Below are 20,604 nucleotides of genomic sequence, written 5' to 3' on the forward strand. Positions count from 1 at the left end.
TTCTACACATGCAAGCCCACACACATACACTTCCATTTCTCCTGGCATGCCTTCAGTGAGGGCTGCATCTCGTGCGCATCTCCGGGCGGAGTGTCTTGTTTGGACGGTCGCCTCCGAGCTACACAGACAGGCGCAGTTTCCTGCAGTCTCCAGGAGGAAAGGAAAGCATCGCATATCGTCTTCATTCGCACTCTGTGCGGGTGGGGATAAGACGAAGACCTCCGCGTTCCCGTCCTGCCGGTCTTAACCATGTGACGCCGATTCGTCAGCGTGAGCTGAACAACTGCCCAGATGGATAGTCGCAGAACAGGGAAACCCAGAAAACGCAGTCGCCTCTCCAATAAGTGTCTCCTGTCCCTCTCAGATCACTCTGAAGGACCTTCCCGTGGAACCTGCCAGGACGGTCCTTATGGCCTATGGAGTTACCATCCAGCGTATCTCAGTTTGATGATTTTCGAATGCGGTTCTTATGGAACAAGCATACTCCCTTGTATCTGCAGGTCTGAATCGATCTCATTTGTTTTTCCTCGCTGCACATTCTCGGTGCTTCTGATCGCCAAATAGCACAGTCGTTACTGCTTTGATAATACCAAGCGTTTGCGAACCTGCGTCGGCTTCTCTGGCTTTTCCTGTTCGGTTTCTTTTTCCGTTAAAGAAGCCGAGCCAGCACCAGCCTCGGTGCAGGGCGCCGCAGTGTCCTCTGTTTCTTTCCCCTCGGCGGCCTTACGGTCTCCAGAATACTTCTGCTCCAAGTCACTCTGTGTGGAAATGTAGACTCTCATGCAGTACAGGGAGAAGCACAGCTGCGCGACCACCGCAGCAAGACTGAACCACCCGCGGATATTCCGGGATGCTATAGCGACTTTCGCCATCCATTCAGGTTCCTGTGGAACGCTTCCATCTGTATGCGCCGGAGATTCGGATTTCTCTGTCGGCATTTCAAGAGACTCCGGGTCGCCCTCCGGAGAGAATTCATCGAAGGTAACCGCCCAAAACGTGACTTGGATCACGCGGGAAACTACAAGGCAGAACAGGAACTGCCTCCACAGTCTTCGCGCCAGAACAGGGTTTCTGTGGTAGCGATGATCCACAAGGATTGCGTCGTCGTTCTCCGTCAGCGCGGTCCTTTGGTCCTCCTTTTTATGAGCAGCGGGCTGCCGCGCTGTGCGAACCGCGAACAATTGCCTTCGGAGAAAAGGAATGAAGGCCAGGGTCTCAGCGTACATGGCGAATGACCATGCAAAGTCTTCGAGAAAGCTTTCATTCAAGTCATGCTTGAGAACAAGGCCACACACGACGGCTGCCACGAAGATAAATCGGCACCCCGATGTGAACGTTGCCTTCTGGTCGTTTAGTTGGATGGTCGTCTCGCCGTCTTTTCCTTGAGTAGATTCAGCGACGGTTCTTTCTGTGATGTGCTGACACTGTCGACAGCTTACGGAAACAACGCCGAGGAGAAGCACCAACAAGAGAGCAGAGAAGACCTCCAGTGTCTGGTAAAGCCAGTCACCTGACCGGTCGATAGGCAGATAGGCAGGACGGCTCAAGTTACACGCCACACGAGCAAGAATGGCAAGTGCAAAGACAGCGGCGCTCTTGGGGCACGCAGAACCTCCACACAAGAGATGAACTATGGATGCAGTGTGGAACGAAGTGCGTGAGGATGCTGTCGAAGCCCCGTCTGCACCCGAGGCCGAGTACGTTTGGCAGAATGCCTGTGTTACGCTGTAGCAGACGCGTGCGTGGAACACAAGAAAAACTGTGGAGAGCATGAAGACGGCTGCGGAAAGGGTAAGAAGAGCAGAGATTTCTCCGTCGCAAAAACAAAAGTACGCAGTGCTACAACTGCAGAAGAACGCTAACCAGATGCAAGTTTCACTGGAACTCCACGAGGAAGGTATCTCGTGAGGAGGACGTTCGGTGAACTTCCCAGTTCCTCCGCTGGCTAACGGCATATCAGAGGACGAACAAGAAGGTCCACGACTCGCGCCAGGCGAGCAGTTCTGCTTCTGAACTGTGTTCCCATTAGTTTCCGCAGTCGTCATCTCCTGACTGGGAGACACAAGGGTAGCCTTTCTCATGTTTCCGGAACAAGGAAAGACAGACAGCCGAAGACATAAAGGAGCACTGATTGATGTTCTAGAATCTCAAGCCACAGCAGCCGCTCATGGACACTGAAAACCACGCAAATTTTTACGCACTACGCCCTGCCCTCAAAGAAACCTGCCACCTTGTGCACGTGCCTTGTGCGCCGCGTACCTTTACATCACGAAGCGTACCGTGTCAAAACGGCAGTCTTCTCAGCGAACCGCGCGAAGATTACTTACAATCTTTCTGGGTCGGTCTGGAGGACGGGCTCGCCCAGAACATGGGGCAAAAGAAGGAAAACCCCCGGCTCCCACGAAAAATGCCAATTTCGGAGTAGACGAGTATACTTGTACTCAATAACTGCTGGAACAGTGACTGTACGAGAGAGGACGGGACCAGCACACCGGGGAAGCCATGAAGAGCGTTGCTAGAGAATTCAAACTGCAGCTGTGGGAGGCAACGAGCGGCGTGAGCCGCTCCAGCACCCACTGACACGTGCCTCCACTAAGCCCGTTCTGCACCGGCCGGCTGATCGAGAGCATCTGCGGGCCGGAGCGTTGCGCAGGTCATCCACGCGCTGACCGCCACACACATACACACACACACACACACCGTCGACTTGAGCAAAAAACAGCGGAGTCGGCCGCCGCTGCGGTTCTGCTGCCCTCGTAACATCCCGCGCGTCACCGGCGTGCAAGACGCAGAGGTGTTTCTACCGAGAAAACCCACTGCCGAATGAGGATCGCGGCCAAGAGCCGGGCATCTGTTTGTACTGACGTGTAGTGGCACGCGGGAACATATCCGCATGTATGCCGACTTCGTCCGGCAGCGCTTACGCACGGTAGTGTCCGGCGGGATGCAGTCGCCTTCTCTCTGAGACAACCCTTAGTCACTTCTGATGTATCCACAGAACAGCTACGTCCGTCTCGAGAAACTCTCGCAATGTACGGGGGAGCACTCAGGGAAAGACACGTCTGCACATAATCTATCGCACATCGTTGAGATTACCCGGCTGTGGTGGGGGTCTGATACAGGACTCTTGATCATTCGCTTCTGTAGAATATATACTACGAGTTGTTACACTGGTTTATATCTTTAAGGTATTTGGGTCACTGGATGGTAAGCAGACGCACTGGTCTTAGAGGCCTGCTAACACTGTTCTGGCCTGGGCTGTTGCTTCGTACGCTTAATCCGTTATCCTCGCTTCTTAGCCAAGAGGCTCTCAGTGAAGCGGTCGGTGGGTGCGCGGAAAAACTGCCACTGGGGCCGAGTGAGTGGAATGAGGTGCTAAGCGGATTCGAAATTCAGTGCAAGTTACGTATCTACAGCGCAATGGAAGGTCAACCCGCGGGTGGGCCTTTACCCGGCCCCCCCACGGCTGCAGTTGGCACTTACACCAGGTAATACCCGAAAATGGGACTGAAACACGGGTGGGGGCTTTCACTCAACTCCCTTGGCAAGGAAAATGCCAAAACAGTGACGAAACCTGTTTGAAGCGTAGTGTGTACCTTAATCCGACTGTCGCCCCCCGCTGCGTTTCTGGGCACACATTACGGCATTTTTTTAGGCAACGGAAGCTGCACAGATGTGCCATCGTCTGCTTCTTTCCTTCGCGCCCCCTTCCGTCTCCTGCTAGCGATCTCTTGAACGAATGCTTGCTTTCTTAGGACTTTCGGCGATACTTTTCTGTCACGCAAAAACCTGGCGGCCCTCCTTCTCACCCTTTTTCTCTGCGGCTGGATATGGGCCGCCCCGGCCTCAGCCACGTACGTCGAAGAAAAACATCCATTCTGTCGTTGGGAACCGCCCACTCAACGGACCCCGAGGCTTCGCGCCCAGACTGCGTCATCGCGCTGCCCTCGCGCGTCGCGCGTGTCGAGTGCAATCGTTTCTCTTAGAGGCGCGCTGTACGTACACCGCTAGTTCGCATTTTCATCTGCACAGTTTTCCTCGCCCTTTCAAGTTTTTTCCTGTTTCGTCAAGGCGAAGGAAAAAGGAAACTCGTTGAGAACCTCCATTCCCCGAAATTTGCGTCGAGCTCCCTGGTAAGATCATCTCTGAGTTGCGGGATCTTTCTGTACAGCGCAGCAAGCGTTCCGTCGTACTCCGTGGGCCAGGAAAGATCTCCAGTCTCTCGGGACCACAGAGAGGGGAAGGAAAGGCGCCCGTGCCGTGCGCTGCGTTGAGGGACAGAAACTAGTTGTTGAAAGTGAACCGCTGATCGCGTTTGCGTGCTTTTAAAATCGTGTTTCATTTTCCTCGCCTTTTGAGCTGCGAACGCCGCGCGCCGCCCTCTTCTTCCCCATTCTCTCTCGTCGCGTGCGCAGCCGTCGTGCCTTTTACGCGTACGGTTTCTCTTGCAGAAAGACGTTGTGCAGAACCGGCGTGGAACGAGGGAGCTTTCTGAGAAGACATCCCTCTCGCCCAATCTCAGCTTTTTCGCCAGGAATCGTTTTTCCGCTTTTTGGAAAGGGATTCGATGCGCATGTTGAACGGTCCGGAGCCTCTTCTGTGGACCTGCGCCTCTGTGGCTTTCATTCTCTCACTTTCGTCAGGTCCGTTAGCAGACTTAGGCGTACGCCTAATACATAAAGAGCTTGCGTACTTTCGTCCGTATTCGAAAAACGATTCCGGCTGCGCACGCGGGACTTCGTGTTGCGCTGCGGATCTTGTGCGTTACGGGAGAAACTGGGGAAATGGGGCTGTGGCGTGCTGGGGCCGAAGGGTGAACTGTGGCGCTGCTCGATGACAGCCGAGCGAGCGTGAGTTGGGGCGTCGCTCCTTTGTTGTTTTTCTTTGTGTTTTCTGTGTGTTGGTTTTTTTTTTCGTCTCTACCTAATGACCGCATGTTGGCGTGTGTTCGCTGGCAAACTCCGGCCTACACACCGCGGCCCTGGCCCGTTATCGCCGTGATTCTCAAGCTTCGCGTTTACAGCGTATGTCCATCCTCGAGACACGAGTGAAGACTTTTTATCACGAAGCCGTGGCAGAGAAGGTCGCGGTGGAAAAACGGCTGTCGTTCTCGTGTGCCGTGAATCTTGGAAGGACCGTGAAGACTCCGTGTATGTCCATCTAGTCGGTTGGGCGTGCCCTCGACGATGGAAATGTGTGTGCTTGTGTGCCGATGCAGACGTTGCACGAGCCGCTCTGCAGAGATTTCCGAGTTCGTGCGCACAGTCCTCCTGCGGCTTTTTAGTTCGGGCTTTCCCGCTACATTTGGCAATTTTCGTTGCGTGTCTTTCATTGTTACGGTGGTGTGTTTCTTTGCAATGTGCTCAGGATTGAAGCGAGGCTTCCGCGCCGGGACCAGGAGGGACATCTGTCCTCGAACTTGTTAAGACTGCTTCACTGCGTTTTCGAATCAAAGGGATTTCTCGTCGCGTGTCACTCTCGCACACTCTCTCTTCGTCTGCCAGGCTCTGCACGTCGCGCTCGCCGCCCGATTGCGCCCGTCCGTATCTGTACTAGTCTCGCTGCTTATCGGATCGCGCATTTGTTCTCTGCTGCGATCCTTGTCACCAGCGTCGCTCGTGCTGCGCTTCAGTGTCTTCCGGCTTTTTTTTTCTCCGCCAAGATGAGCAAGCTCGAGAAGAAATGCCCGATCTGCTACGACAAGCTGCCCTCGCCGGCAGATGTCCTCGGGCCGATGGACCGCGAGTTGAACTACTTCATGTGGATGCCTGGCTTCGAGTGGAGGCCTGAGCGCGAGGCTGAGGAGGAAGATTACGACTACGAGAGCGGCTCGTCATCGCGCAGAAAGGAGCCCGCAGGCGCCGCGGATGAAGACATGGAGGAGGCCCTCGAGGAGATGGTGGAGGCCGACGAGATGAAGGAGCGCTTCAGCGACAGAGCCTCCGGCGGAAAAATCACCAGCGACGACGCCCTCGTCCTCGCGCGCCAACTCGGCCTCGCCCCCTCCTACGCCGACAAAGAACACATCGAGAAACAAAGCGGCGACAACCTCGACTACGCAACCTTCCAGAAATTCGTCGGCGCAAGTACCCACCCCGAAGACAACATCGAGGACCTGGTCGAGGCCTTTGCCTACTTTGATCAATCCGTAAGAGAGAGGGAGGGAGAGAGAGACCACGTGCTTGGAGGCACAGGCTTTACGAATGTCTGCACGTGTGAACATTCACATCTGCATGTCGGGCCGTGATATGCGTATCAGGTCCAGGTTTATCCGTTCGTTTACTTCGCATTTTCATCCGAAGCCCCTTAAGAGACTAGTTGTGCTGCAGTCTGCGTAGGGAACAGAGCTGTAGATTCTCACGGTTTTAGCGATGCGGTCTGCGTATCGCGCGGGCGCGGCTGTGGAGAGAAGGCCGCCTGTGCGCCTGCGTGTGTGAACGCTTGGCTGCGCGCGAGTCATTTCTCTTCGCTGGCGGCCGCCTTGTTTGTTTTTCTCAGAAGCACGGCTTCCTGTCGCGCAAACAGATGGCGAACATTCTGATGACCTACGGCGAGCCCCTGACGCCGGCGGAGTTCGATGCCTTGGCTGGGTGAGACGCAGTCAGATATAATTAAATTTTTATTTATTTTTGTTTTTATATAGACACCTACTAGGGAGGGACGCAAACGTGTCGGCCTCCTTCAGCGTCGTCAAACGCTGCGTCTGCACCTCGGCAAACTAGTTGTATAGGACACAGTTCCGTATATACATATATAGAGTGATACATAAATGAATACTTATATATGTAATTCCGGATGCCAGCTGTAGGGAATTCGGTTCCACCACGATTGTTTGTTTTTCTTATCTGTCCCTGTCCCTTCTGTGCAGGCAGTACTTCAAGGGCGACCAGATCGACTACAGGGAATTCTGCGAAGCGTAAGTTCGATGAGTCGGACTGAGGCAGATGATAGCTTCACACAACCGGTGTGATGATGTTCTGCGTGGTGCGAATGCAGCGTTTGATGTACCTGGAAAGGCGTGGTTTTCTTGGAGATTTCCTGTTACCTGGGGATGGCATTATCGCGCACTCGTACGAGCAGCAGGCAAATGAATCTTCTCCGGCTTCTTTGCTGCGATGTTCGGTGTGTCCCTGCAGGATGCTGGCTCGCAAGGAGTAAAGAGAGGAGCAATTTTGTTGTTTAGATTTTTTTCTACAATCTCGTCTTTTTTTTGTATGTGACGATTTGCTGTGCTGGGGTCTCCGGGGGGCGACGCAGTCGCGCCTGGTCGCTCTCTCATCGAGACCGATTTTCTTCTCACATGGCTGGTGCATGTGTATGGCGAATCCCACGAGCCCTCGTAGGAAGGAACACCTGAAAAAACCACCCGAATGAAGGTGTCCAGAACTTGAAAAACACGTTGGAGACAACTCTCTTTCGCTACAGCGATGTTGCGTCGCACAAAGATTGCAAGTTCGTTTTATGCGAATGCCAGGTGGATGCTTTGCTACGCGATTTTGACAGCGAAGGGGGAAACACGCGTTGAGACGTGACGCCTAGGCCTGAGGACGATACTGCGCGCCTGCTGCCGAAGGCTGACAGAAGAGAGTCATAGTGGAGCGGACAGAGAGAGTCATAGTGGAGCGGACAAAGAGAGATCAATCTATCGCGCCCAAGCTAGTAAAGGAACTCCGACCGCATCCGTATTCTTAGCCAGGGTAGAAGGATTTATTCAAGGTTGTGAAGCTGCCGGTGCTCTTCACACGATGCGCCTACCCATCACGTATCTCCTGCGCAGAGGCCGATCGCATTGCCCTTTCCACTGCGCGTTTTTGCAGCGCATGAAACCGCATCTCTACCGCCATACCTTACTGGCGAAAACCCTGAGCCCTCGAAAGTTTAGGACGAGATGCTGAGTTACGCATGCTTCACAGTCTCCAGCTACGTTGCTACACAGGAGACAATAGTGATTTGTTGCGAAGTTCTTGGGCCCTTCAAAAAAAGGCGCATCTGGGCTGCGGCTCTCGCTCTTCCGTTCTATCTATACGTAGATATTGGTAATATCGCATACCCCTCCACATTCCGCTTTTGGCTCTCCACCGGCGCCTGTACTTACGAAGTTGACCCCCCGAATCGAGACAGTTGTTCCACTGTAAACTGAACATCCACTGCTAGGGCGTGCGACGACGGCGTGGGTTGGCCACTCAACAAATTCGTACATATGTGCCTATCTATTATCTGTATACCTGTATATGTACATATGACTCTGCTAGTATACAGTGTTCCGAGATATGCGCAGGTTCGGACTCATGGCTCGCGATTCTATGGAGCAAGATGGCAGCGGGTATGGACGGTGGGAGCGCCAGGCATCCGCGCCGCCCCTCGAAGGCTGTTCCCTGGGCCGCCTGCGGGTGGCGCCTGGGGTTCCCTGTGTCTCGAAACACGTTTCAAGAGGAGAGATTGTTGCAAGCTACGCAGTCCGACTAAGAAGAGGGATCGGGGAACACAACACGAGGAACGAACAGCGAGAGTGCCCACTCCTTCAACAAAACGCGCTTGACTCCTTCGCATCGCCGTTGCCGCTCTGCCCCGTCACAAAACTCAGCTACGTATCAGTGCATGCGTCAGCGTCCAGGCAATTCCCATACTTGACATGCAGACACCTGCAGGCGGCTGTTCTCTTAAAACAAAGGCGCATGCGCCTCACGGATCACGCAGCGTCATTCACTCTCCTCGAGCCACCATGGGGCGGCCCAGCTTATCTCATTACCTGAAATCGCAATAAGCAACAAACGGCCCACTTTCTATGGATTGGCGCTCACATGCTGATATCTATGCATGTCTCCGGTTCTACAATCCTGCAGAAAAACTCTTTTGGGTCATGACGCTCGCACGGACAGAAGGTGCGAAGCTGCAGGTACCCGACGATGCGAATCAAACACAGCGCTGCGAAGGCCACGCAGAAGAGACAGAAGCAGACTTTCAAGCCTCCGGCAACACGCAGCACGCAGGAGAAGAGCAACGGCATGAATCGGCTCGTGAACAAGCAGAGGACGCCGATGCCTCCATCGCTTGCCGACGACGACTGAACAAAACTCATGCGTAGAACGAAAAAATTATAAACGAATCTAAGTTTGACTAGATCTACACACACGTGAGTCGCGTCCATTATCGGACTCTGCAGCAGTGCTTCTACACACGTTACTTTCTAGGGAATGCTCTAAGCCACTCCGCTCCGCCGCAGCTCGGAAAGTTCCCGCTAGGGGCCTCCTACAAGTCCCCTTCGGGCCCACGCTCTCCATACCCAGGCCCGCCCGGGCCAGGCACCCCCTGTTGTTGCCCCTGCCGCGACTTGGCGGGGAGCGACACCGCTGCCCTGCGCTGCGAAACCATCACAACGTCTCGAAACCAATGCGAAAGAGCGCTTTCCATAGCTACACACACAGTACAGAACGACACAGTTGTGACACGTTTTGCGCGTCTAAACCTACGCGCGAGAGACACGCTGTGAGACCCACGCATGCAGAAACACAAAACTCAAGAGACGACCCTCATTACGCAAATGGAGGCGCACCCCGCGGGGGCTGAGCCGAGAAACGACCGCAAAAACGTCGCAGCTCATCAGAAATATGCGAAGCTCGTTCGTCGCGCTAGGCCGAGACAACGTCGCACCAAAAAATCCTCCAGGTCTTGAACTGCCACGTCAACCCCCCCCACCCCCTCCCCCCTCCGCCGCTCCTCGTGGTTAGAACCTCGAAGGCGATTCTCATCTGACGTGAAAACGCATGCTTTCTCTCAGTAGCAGAATCTCCTGCACGCGGCATCTACACAGAGGCTTTGCCACCTTTGTCCGCATGCAACAGAACCCGCAACAACGAAGCGCGTCAACCCCACGGCTGCTAGAGACCTCTTCTGGCCTGCGACAGGGGCCTCTCGACTCCAGTCGCGTGCTGCCATTGCGGTCTCGCGCCGAGCCGGAACAGACACCTAACCAGACGTGAAAAAGCATGCACGTATGTCTAAACACTTGTGTGGAATGATAATTCGGACAAGGGGCGCCAGGGCGCATGCGGGGGGCACGGCCCCCCGCGTAGGCCTCTCCCCTAGAGGTCGCAGGTCCAGACACCTCCCCCCCGCCCTCCCTTGCCCGGCGCGGTCGCGGATCAGCGTCGCGCCATAAAACACCCAAAATGCGTTTGCGAGACATGAGGAAGCCCCTCACACGTCCGCGCTGAAGGCGCAACGGACAAGTGGACTCACGAGCCGAGCCCTGGCGGCCGCGACCCCCGCGGCGCGCCCACCCAGCGTGAGGAGTTGGGGAGGCGCGTCTGCGCGGCGCCGCCCGCTAGATGCGGGCAGCACCCTGCTGAGCTTGCAAAGCGATTCTCCGCTTTAGCGCTGTGACGATGCGGCGCGCGAGGGCTACCAGCGCCGCGTCTTCGTGGCGCACGACAGCCTGCACCGTGCGCCCGAGGCCTGTCGGCTGCAGCCACAGACACACCCAAGGAAAATATCGACATGGATGCAGGCCCGCCTGCTACAGAGAGATGCCGTGCGCATATGTGCAAAGTTCGCACGGATACGAATATATAAAAGGATATACGATATCTATATATAGATATATAAGCCTAAAGCCTCCTCTGCGAGCCTCCCGCGTGGAATCACGCCCGAGGAGACTCATCTTGCGATGAAGATGAAGATTTGACAAGATGCGAATGGATAAATGGGCGCTTTGAACGCCCTCTGGAAGAGAAAAAATCCACTCTTCTTTCCACCAGCCTATTCTCCCTCGCAGCTTCACGCAAGACTATGCGCAGAGTGCGATTAGAGCCATGCGAAACTCGCCACGCGAGCGCGCGACAGCTTTTAAGCCTCAGTTAGAAACGACATCGCGAGGCTCCAGGCCTCACCGAAGGCCTCCCCGGGTGCAGACACCAGGTTTATACGTACTTTGAGAATCCGCAGCATGAGAGACACAGGCATCTGATGCACCAGCAGGCGATGCGTCTCGACCAGCAGCCGCCGCGTCGCTGCAGAGTCCTGAAAAAACAAAAAACACAAACACGAACGCGCAGACGGATGCTTCAGTTGTCATACATAAAAAACCTGAACTCAGGGACGGAAGCGAGACCCTGAAGCCTCGGGGCAGCGGCAGCCCCCCACCACCCTTGAAGATCATCAAAACAGATTAGCTTCGCTCTGCCGATTGGTCAAAATACGCACACGGAGTTACCGACGCGCCATCGGCACACAGACCGCCAGGCTGAATCGCTGTCGCAAACCTGCAAGCGTGTGAGTCCCAACGACCTGCAGGCTGCCTACGCGGAGTGAGGTACAGCGGGACCTGCGGCCGTGTCGCATGTATAATAGTTTCTTGAATGGCCTTGTGCTCCCTCGAGCTCTCTCCCTCCACGATTCGCTAGAGTAGGTTTTTCGCTTACGGCACGCTGCAGAGCGTCTTCAAGCTCTGCCTTGAGCGTGAGGCACACGCGCTGCAGCTCCTGTTCGTCCGCGAAGTCTTCGCTGCCTTCTAGTCTCTCACTCTCTTCAGGGCTTCCCGCGAGCCGCCCCACCGTCGGTCCCGTCTCCCCTGGATCCTCGCCTGAGGCCCTCGACACTTGTCCGTGTTCTTCGCGGTCTGCGACGTCGCCTGTCTGCATCTCTTCTGCGGCAGTTCCACGCAGAGGGCTCTCGGTCTCGCTGGGCGACGGCCTCCGCGGCATTTCTTCGGCTGCGCATTCGTCCTTCTCGTCACCTTCGAGCTTTGTCTCCGCGTTAGGGACTCTCGCGTCTTCTTTCGGCTCGCCGCGGCCTCTGTGGAAAAGCAACAGCTGCGATGCTTTTGCTCGCTTTAGTCTCCCTCCCTCCTCGCCGTCGGCTTTACTCTTTTTCCGCCGCTCAGCCGGGACCCTCGTGGGCGGGACCTCAGGCCTCCCGCGACTGCCTCTCTCGTCGTCTACCTCGCGGCACGCGGCTTCGCCGTTGTCGGTAGACGAGGCAGAAAAAAACACACACGGCCGCCCCCCTTTCCTCGCGGCGTCTTCTCCCTCTCCGCTGCCACCTCCCCCCGAGCACTCACAGCCCCCGTCTCCGTCTTCTCGCTCTCGCTGCTCCTTGACAGACGTGGCTCGCCCTGAAGGGGCGCTTGAAAGCTCCGTCGAGCACCCATTAGCTGCCTCCAGCGAGCCGCTCTGGCCTGCTGAGATTCCGCCGATCTCCCCCTCCGCGCTGGCCTCTCGGAGCTGCGCCGCGGCTGTCTCCCCGCTGCAATCTCCTTCGTTCGCTGCCTCCCGTGCATCGAGGCCGGCGGCCGCGCAGATGGCAGCGGCGCCCGCATCATGGTCATTCGTCGCCTGCAGCGCACGCGCGATGCGCGGAGCGTCTGCCTCATCTCGCGCATTTCTGTCTCCTTCGCATCCCTCGGCTGCGCCTTCTGCTCCCTGACGCCTCTCTCCGTGCGTCCCGCTTCCCTCGTGCTCCTCGACTCGATCCTCTCTCTCCTCTTCCGCCTTCTCTGTCCGTGTCACAGGTGTTCGCCTGCTCACTTCACTCGGCGTCTGCTCGACCTCCAGGTTGTCGGGAGTTCTTCGAGCTGGCGTCTCCGCTTTTTCTTCGTTCCCTGCCGCAGACCTGCGTTCCCGCACGGGCGTCGTGGATGCGGAGGATGCTTTGAAGCGCAGCTCGCCAAAGAGCGAGAAGGGCGCCTTGGATTCAGATTCTGCCGACGCCGCCGACTCTTTCTCGGGCGCGCCGCCGCCTCTCGCAGCCCCGCTACTGCTCAGGAGAACCGCGTCCTCCTTCACTTCGCCTTCTTCTTCGCTCTCCTCGCAACCCTCCTCCGACGCCTCGCCGCCTCCGCCAAGCGGTAGACGGCCGCGCGCACTGCCTCGTCTTTTCTGCAGTTCGGCGTCTCGAGGGCGCTGCGCCGACAGAGACAGGATGCCGAAGCGCCGGCTCGTCGCGCCGCCGCTTGGCGACGCGGCAGACGCGGAGAAACACCGGACGAGAGAAGAGAGTTGTGAGAGAGCGAGCTCCGGAGAGACAGACAACAGGGGAAACGGCGCGGAAGCCGCAGACGTTGCGCAGAGAGAGGAGGCGCACGTGAGCAGACTCGCAGGGCGCAACGGAGCCGGGCCTACAGACGAAGACGAAAGCACAGACGACGATGGGCAGCTCTCGCAGACATTTTCAAAATCCTGCAGTGTGGCTGGCGGCAGGGCGTGCGCGGAGGAAGCGTCGCACACGGACAAACTCGAGGCTTGCTCCTTTTGAGCGGCGCCGCAGAAAGACGCTGACAGGGAGTCTCCCTGAGGGCGACAGGGGGCCCCTTTGGCAGCCTGATATTCGGGAAATTGAGTATGGGCGGGCCGCGCCGGTCTCGGCGGCAGATTCGAGTCGAACGAGGAGGCGGAAGAGCGCAGCATGGGCGCGGCGAGCGCCGAGGAAGAGGTGAAGGAAGCGATAGGGGAAGAGGCCGACGACGCAGAAGAAGACACCCCCTCCGCGTGCGGCGCGCCACGTTCCACTGGCGCCTCGATCCCCGCCCCCCCTCTGCCAAGTCCCGCGCCGAGGTGGCTGTTCGTCGTCGCGGCTTGTTGCCTGTTCAGAGACGAGCGAGAGGAGGCGAGCTGGGGAGTTTTGTCTCCAGGCGAGAGGACGGAGCGCGGGCTTCCTGCGACCGGCTCTCCGTCTTCTGCAATCTCTCCTTCTTCCGCCTCTGCGGCCGCGTCGCCTGCTCCACCGCGGCTGGACGTGAAGGAGCAAAGAGACGCAGCTGGGCAACTGGCGAGTGCGGACGCACTCGGTGCAGCAGGCGCCGAGGGCGGAAACCCGCGCGTGGGATCAGAGACGATCGCAGGCGCAAGGCCGGTGCACGGAGTCGCTGAAAACGAGGACACCGACGCCATGGTGCAGCACGAGCGGGATGACGCCGCCGCAGAGAACGAAGAGGCAGAAGAGAGGTGCGAGGAAGGGCGCGACGGCGGCGAAGGGTGAGCACTGGACAGGCTGCCGCTCGAGGAGAAGGATTTCGACTGCGTCCACCGGCGATCCGTGAAGCTCCGCGCGTCTGGCCTCCGCGACACGAAAGGCGGGCCGTGGAGCTCGCGGCCGTCTTCTCCACGGCCTTTCGCTCTCTCTCGCCACCAGCATTTATCTTCTTCTCTGCAGCGAGGGTTCCCGAGGGCTGCGCGACCCGTGGCACGCGGAGACGCGGCTCGGAGGCCCCGCCCGTCCTCTCTATGCGCCGAGGGACTTCGCCCCCGCCCTCGCCCGCCCTCGCGCCTCTCCGCCTCGCGTCTGCTGACGCGCCGCGTGCGATCGTCTGCAGGGTATGCACAGCGCGCGTCGCCGCGCTCGAGCGAAGCCCGCGAGGCGACGGAGTGCCCAGACGAGCTTCCGTGGGATGAAAAACTTCTGCATCTGTCGCTGCGGATGGTCTGCGTCACCCAGAGCGGCAGATACGAGGTTGAGGCCTTCGGAGAAGACGCCCATGCAACGGAGGCATGCAGCTTCCAACCGGGACTCCTCTCCTCGGTGCGACGCCCCCGGTCGCGTCCGCGGAGGTAGTCTCCTGAGCCCCGATACCAGTCCACAGCCGCTCTGTGGCTCGCTCTGTCGTCGTGAAGCGGCCGGCGGAGGTACGCGTCGTCGCGCCCACCTCTCTCCACGCGCGCCCAGCCTCGGTTGTCTCGAGTTCGCTCTCGTTCGCGGCTCCCCATCTCATCCTCTCTATCGTGGCTTCTGCGTAGAGGCAGAGGGCCCCGCTCTGCCGGTCGCGCCTCACCTCGCCCAAAGTCTGTACCCCTGACGCCCTCCGCGCGGGTGCTTGTCGCCCCTGCGGTCGCCGCGCCAGAACAAACAGGCGCACTTTTGGAAGGTTTCTCTTCGCCGCTGACCTTTCGCGGCGACGCGCCTCCCGGCGTGCGAGCGTCGACAGCCGAAGTCGCCTGGCAGCCTTCTGCCGGTGCAGGCCGGGGGCGCTCGCTACCCGCTCCTCCCGAGGCGCTTCGTGCCGTCGCTTCAATCGCTCCGCTTGCGAGACGTCCCCCGTGCCCGAGCGCGTCGCATTCTCCTTTTTTGTCGTCATTTCCGCGGGCGTGTGATCCGCCCGCGACGGCATCGTTTTTCTTCTCCGCCGAACCGCCCAGACACTCGGCTGTATAGGCGGAGGACGCGGTGGCGCCCGTCCGCGTCGGGGTCCGATGACCCTCCAGTCTCTGCGGGCGCTTCGAGCGACTCTCGGCTTCTTGCATCTCAGCCTCGCTCTCGCTGGACGAAGTCGGCGACGCGCTTCGCGTCCGCGGATCGGCACGGAGGCCGGGACTCGACGCGTCTGGCTCACGCTCTTTGCCAAGCGTCTCTCGAGCGGGCGCGGAAACAGAGGGCCTCGCCTCCTTCGCTGCAGATCCTTGGGGACCCGCCGGAGACGACGAGGGCAAGGGGGGGGGCGCGCCGGCCGAGGACTGCAAGACAGGGACCGAAGTGACCGCCAGGTTGTCTCTGGGGCCTCCTGTTCGCGGTGCCCCAGTGTCTCCGCACCTCCTCCGGACCTCCTCGGCGGCGGCGGGGCGGGAGCCGGCGCACTTAGTGGAGTCCGCCGCGCCCGCAGCCTCTCCGCCAGGGGCGCAGGCTGCGGAGCGCGCGGGCGCCGCACCCGTGGGAAGCCACGGATCCTTGTCGTCGTCGCAGACCGCGCGCGACTTCTTCTCCTTCGCGGAAGTCGCCCCGCGCGCCTTCTCGTCCCTTTCGCCTCCGGAGCTTCCTCTGCGGTTCCGCGGGTTTGGCGGTGAGGCCTCACTGCCGGCATTCTCTAGGGGCTGCCGCGCCGACGCTGGAGCGACCGGAGCGGTTCTATTCGCAACGACGGCTGCCTCCAGAGACTCCGGAAGATTCGCCTCGTGAGGCGCGCGCTTGGCAGGGCAGAGGCCAGCAGGCGCGCCGGGGAGGAGACTGCCGGCCGATCGCCTCCTTTTTGAGAGAGAAGGCGACGCGGCAGAGAGCTTGAGTTTGCGAGAGATTTCGTTCGTTTTCCGCCCTAAAGACGTCGTTGCCGCGGCTCCACGACGCGCCGCGCGCGCGCAAGAGAGTGGCGCATCGTCGTCGCCCGCGCTTGAGGACTCCGACTCCACGCTCGCGCCGGCGGAGCTCGCCCCCGCCGCGCGCGTTTCGGCTTCTGACGCTTCTCGCGCCTTCAGCAAAACTGTCGCTGCACCCGATCTGCCTTTCTCCTTCTTCGCGTCGCGACCTGCTGCCGACTTGCAACTGCCGCTGGCGGCCGCGCACTTCCCTCCAGAGACGGTCTCCGCCGCCCCGCTCGCCTCTCCCCGCAGAGGCGCGCCGCCGGCGGGAGGCCCGGCGGCCCGGCTGCGGTCGCGGCCGGCTCCAGAGACCCCTGTCCCTGTGACTGACTCCGCAGAGACAGTGGAGACGGCCGAAGAAACCTGGGGCGACGCGACCGCGGTCGAAGCACTCGCGGCCGGCCTCCTGCTCGCCGGCCACGACTCTCCTTCAGCCGGAGCAGCTGCGGAGGACGGGCGACCTTGGTCCGAGGCAGACGGGGAGGAGGAGCCCGACGCAGGGCTCGCCGGCGGGGGGGCGGCCTGGCCTTTAGCAACACCGAATGACTCCCGCGTGGCGGAGGGGTCTCCCACGGCGGCGAAGGCGGGCTTGCCATCTTCTCTCGAGGACGACTGAGCCGGAGCTCCTCTTGCCTTGGAAAGAAGCGAGGAAAGAGTCGTTCGTTCGCTTCCCGCCGGCAGAGTCTTGCCCGCCAGCGACGGCGAGCGGGAGCGCGACTGCAGCAGTCTGCGTCGCTTGGCGCCTCTGCGGCTTCCTCCGAGCCTCGCGTCTTCCCGTACCACAGACTCCGAGTCGGAAAGCGTCGCGCGGAAGGCGAGCGGCGACGCGTCGCTCTTTCGCTTTCGCGTACGCTGTATATTCGGCGACGAGCGAGAGGAGGACGAGGATGACTCAGAGGACGCGACAGCAGTCGACGCTGAAGAGAGAGACTCCGACAACGCGGGGGATGCATGAACCGTGGAGCAAGGCTGACGAGCTGCGGGCGACGCGCACGCAGGCGAAGGCGACGAGTCGGCAGCCACCAAGCGTCTCTTCGCGACCCGCGCCTTATTCCTCCACAAAACGCATGCAAAGTCCTCGTCTTCCGCCGCCTCGCTCCGCCCTTCGTCCCGCGCCTCTTCCGCGCCAGCGAGGCCCCCTTTCGCCCGATCGCCCAGCCTCGTGTCGTCTCCCGGCACGCTCGGCTCGCGCGGAGGCTTCAACAGCCTCTGGCGACGCCGGTGAGGACGGGAGTCTCCTTTCCCCGTGAACGCCTCACAGGACGCAGCGGAGGACGCGGAGCAGGAGGGTGACGACGAGCAAACCGACGCGATTTGCCTCAGCGCCTTCGGCGTGGCAATCTGCCCTTCCCCAGCGGCCCCGTAAGTCTCGCCTAACGCGCCGACCACCTCCTCCCCCTCGCGAGTCTTCTCTACCGCTGCTTTGTGCCGGGCGCAAACTTCTCTGCGCGCCTCGTCCTGCCGACCAGAGGGCGCGGGTTCCGGCGGACTCAGCAGCGGATCGAAGCCGAGGACCTCCGGCGCGCGGGCGGGCCGCAGCGGCGAGAAAGACGCCTCAAGCGGAGGCGAAGAGGCCACCGAGAGGGGCACACGCGAGGGAGAAGACGACGCAGAAGGGCGGAAGCCGGCCCCCCAGCGACTCGCGTCGTCCTCCTCGTCCGTGCGCGGCTCGAAGCCCTCGCTCAGCAGCGGAGATGCACGCGAGCCCGCCGACCCCGACGCACCCCCAGAGAGCGACAGGGCGCAAGTCAGAGACGACGAAAGTGGGGCGCGGTCGCGAGCCGCCAGGCCGCAGCGGTCTGCGCCGGTGGTGCCTGAATCCGAAAACGAAGAGGAAGCAGAGGAGGAAGTCGACGCCTGCGATGCAGACAGACTGCTCGCGCCGTCTGTCGGTTTCCGCGCCGAGAGCGATCCCGCCGACAGCCGCACAGGCGTCGATGTCTCTGTCCATGCGTCTCCTTTCTCATCTCGGCCCTGCGTCCTCCGCCCCTTCCGCCCAACCGCCCTCGGCGGTTTCGCGATTCGCGGAGCAGGCGCCGCGTCCCCCGCGAGTAGACCGGCGTGCTCTCGTTCGCGATCTGACAACGCGTCTCCGGCGTCGCCCCCTGCGTCGGTGCTGTCGCTCCAGCTCTCCCGCTCCTCCCTCCACAGACCGGGCTCCACGCCGACGGCCTCAGGGGCCTCCGCCGCGCGGCTCCGCAGTTCGCCCTTGCGCAGGCGCCGCAGGAGGCGCCGGTGCAGCTCACGCAGGTGCGTCGGCGTCGGCGGGCCTGTGCGCCTCGGGGACCGCGGCGTGGGCAGTTGGAGCCCCAAGTGGGCCAGGGCGGTGACGAATGCGCCGATGTCCTTCGCCTTGAACCGCAACTCGGTCAGCAGCAGCTGCTGAAAGCAGGCGAGCTGCTGAAGCAAGTCCTCCACAGCCCGTACGCTCTCCCGCATCCTGCAAGACATCCCAGCCACAGAGACAAGCGCGAGTACAGCCACAGACCCACACGTACCCTACACACACATACACCTGTAACTGCACATATACTTAGATACATACATCGTGGATACATATCTACACACATACATCAATACGTACATGAATCAGTGCAAACCCGCATCAATGCATGCATACAGACATACTCTGTGCGGCGAACGACCTCAAGGCGAAAGGGGAGGGGGCAGAGACAGGCGCAGAAAGGCCGTCGGCACGAAACGCGATAAACAGACAGAAGACAGAGCCCAACGTGATTCCAGGCGGAAGCCGCAAACGGCACTGGGGCCGAGTTTACCTGGCTACGTGCTTCGTCGCTTGTCTGAGGGGATCAACTTTAAGCAGGAGCGCGCAGAGTTCAGCGCCTCCGCTGCTCCACGGCTGATAGTCCTTGAGAGAAACATCTTGCCTGCTTGTCATCGTGTGCCTCCCCGTGTCTCCTCTCCGCCGGAGGGGGTGCGTGTCGCTGCTGTGGCTGTCGCCCGCTCTAGCCTTCAGTTTGCGATTCCCTGCGTTTCGCGCGATCTGTGCCAAAACCTCCCGGGCGCTCTACAGCCTCAGGCGCGCGCTCATCTCACTCGCGTTGCCCAGACTCGCGCTGAGCCCAGCTCTCTCTGTCTACGGCTGCGCGTCTTCCTCCCCCACCCCCTGCACTCGACTGTGTCGCGTTTCGCGCGCTGCTCGGGCCTCCTTCCCGCAGCCTTTTCGAGTCCCTACTTTCTTCTCAATAAACAGCGCGCCTGGTGAGCCTTACACGCAGAAGAAGCCCTCCTGTGCGCGGCGACCTGCCTCGTCTTCCCCCGCAAGGGCTCGCGCGGCGCGAATCGCTTGCTGAGTTGCTGCGGCCGTTCCTTCCCGTCCAGCGCAGAGACACCCGCCAGCCATCGCTGAAACTCTACCACAGACCGCCGCGCAGTCTGCCAGTTCCACCAGAGAGTTTTGCCGACTTGCTTTTCTGTGGCTTCTCGGCGTTGCGTCGGCGTCGGCCTTCGGCTGGGAAACGCCGCCGAAGTCGGCCGCTGCGTCCAGGGGTTTAATGAAAACGGAAGAATACGCAGAAATTCTGCGTCCAAACTACGGAAAAGACTGAAAGAAACGCCTCTGGCCCTGCTTTACGCAATTTTCACAGAGAAAACGATGGAACCGCCCCTTACGTATCCCCTGGAAATACAGCTCGCCGAACCTCCTAGCTGCAGCTTGGCTGTATCTATGCGCGCGCTCTTACGCCGCCGACTGATTTCTTTGGCACGCCTTTCGGCTGCTTCGCTGCGGTTGGAAGACGCATGAAACGCGCACAAAATACGCTTTTCACTTCCTGCGTAGTCTCGGAAGACAAGAAAGCAGCGGCGCAGCGCCCATGTCTCATGCCGCATGTCTGCGCCCGCTAGAAGCCGCCTGGCGAGCGCAGCAGCAGCTCGACTCGGCGAGCAATCGCAGGATGCGGCGCGCGGCGGGTTGCGGGACGGCAAGCAGCTGAAGTTCGATCCCTCTAAAGCGCATGAGGTTTGCACAAGTCCCTTTGGAGCTGCGCGAAAACACGCCTTTTTGAAAGATGTAGACGAGACCCCTCAGGGTGGCAACCCGGAGTCTCAACCGGTAGAAAATGGTTCGCTTTAGCAGACGTGACACGGCGACCTATCGCGAAAGAATCTGGCGGTCGTCCGCGTTCCTTTTTCTCACAGGGACGACGCAGGCTGGGGACGAGGGCGCCTGGGCGGGCGACAAACTGCAAAACAAAATCTGAAAGAACACGGAGCCTCATGCAAACCACACCCGCGAGCTGAGAGAAGTCTCCCATCCGTGTAGACACTGACTTGGAAAAAACCGCTCACACGTTCTCTCCCGCAGACGCAGCAGACAAAAACCGCGGGAAGACAACGCAGCGCGGAGGAAGCTGTAGAAGGCAGAAGGAACGGAGCGAAGGGGAACGCGAACGCGCAGAAGGAGGGCGAATGAGCGGCAGCGAATTGGTATGTACCACACAGGTTTCATGCAGAGAGAGCTCACCGGGCGCGGACCTGTGTAGACACGAAAAACGCCGAACCTCGTTTCGCCGCGACCCCGCCC

At 59.9% G+C, this 20,604-nt stretch overlaps 3 protein-coding genes across 3 annotated transcripts; 1 reads left to right on the plus strand and 2 right to left on the minus strand.

The window, feature by feature from the left end:
• Window positions 1-572: 572 nt before the first annotated feature.
• Window positions 573-2,081, minus strand: BESB_076880 (uncharacterized protein; the record flags this gene model as incomplete). Its single annotated transcript, XM_029366049.1, has 1 exon — window positions 573-2,081. One exon carries the CDS (start codon window positions 2,079-2,081, stop codon window positions 573-575), a length of 1,509 nt encoding a protein of 502 aa, XP_029217480.1.
• Window positions 2,082-5,662: 3,581 nt separating this feature from the next.
• On the plus strand, window positions 5,663-6,920 carry BESB_076890 (myosin light chain MLC1; the record flags this gene model as incomplete). Its single annotated transcript, XM_029366050.1, has 3 exons — window positions 5,663-6,148; window positions 6,499-6,590; window positions 6,869-6,920. The coding sequence occupies 3 exons, from the start codon at window positions 5,663-5,665 to the stop codon at window positions 6,918-6,920; spliced, it is 630 nt and encodes a 209-aa protein (XP_029217481.1).
• Window positions 6,921-10,324: 3,404 nt separating this feature from the next.
• BESB_076900 (uncharacterized protein) lies at window positions 10,325-18,957 on the minus strand (the record flags this gene model as incomplete). Its single annotated transcript, XM_029366051.1, has 4 exons — window positions 10,325-10,462; window positions 10,930-11,019; window positions 11,421-18,498; window positions 18,836-18,957. 4 exons carry the CDS (start codon window positions 18,955-18,957, stop codon window positions 10,325-10,327), a joined length of 7,428 nt encoding a protein of 2,475 aa, XP_029217482.1.
• Between the last annotated feature and the right edge of the window lie 1,647 nt (window positions 18,958-20,604).

This window comes from Besnoitia besnoiti, chromosome VII (assembly GCF_002563875.1).
Source record: "Besnoitia besnoiti strain Bb-Ger1 chromosome VII, whole genome shotgun sequence".
Lineage (NCBI taxonomy): Eukaryota > Apicomplexa > Conoidasida > Eucoccidiorida > Sarcocystidae > Besnoitia > Besnoitia besnoiti.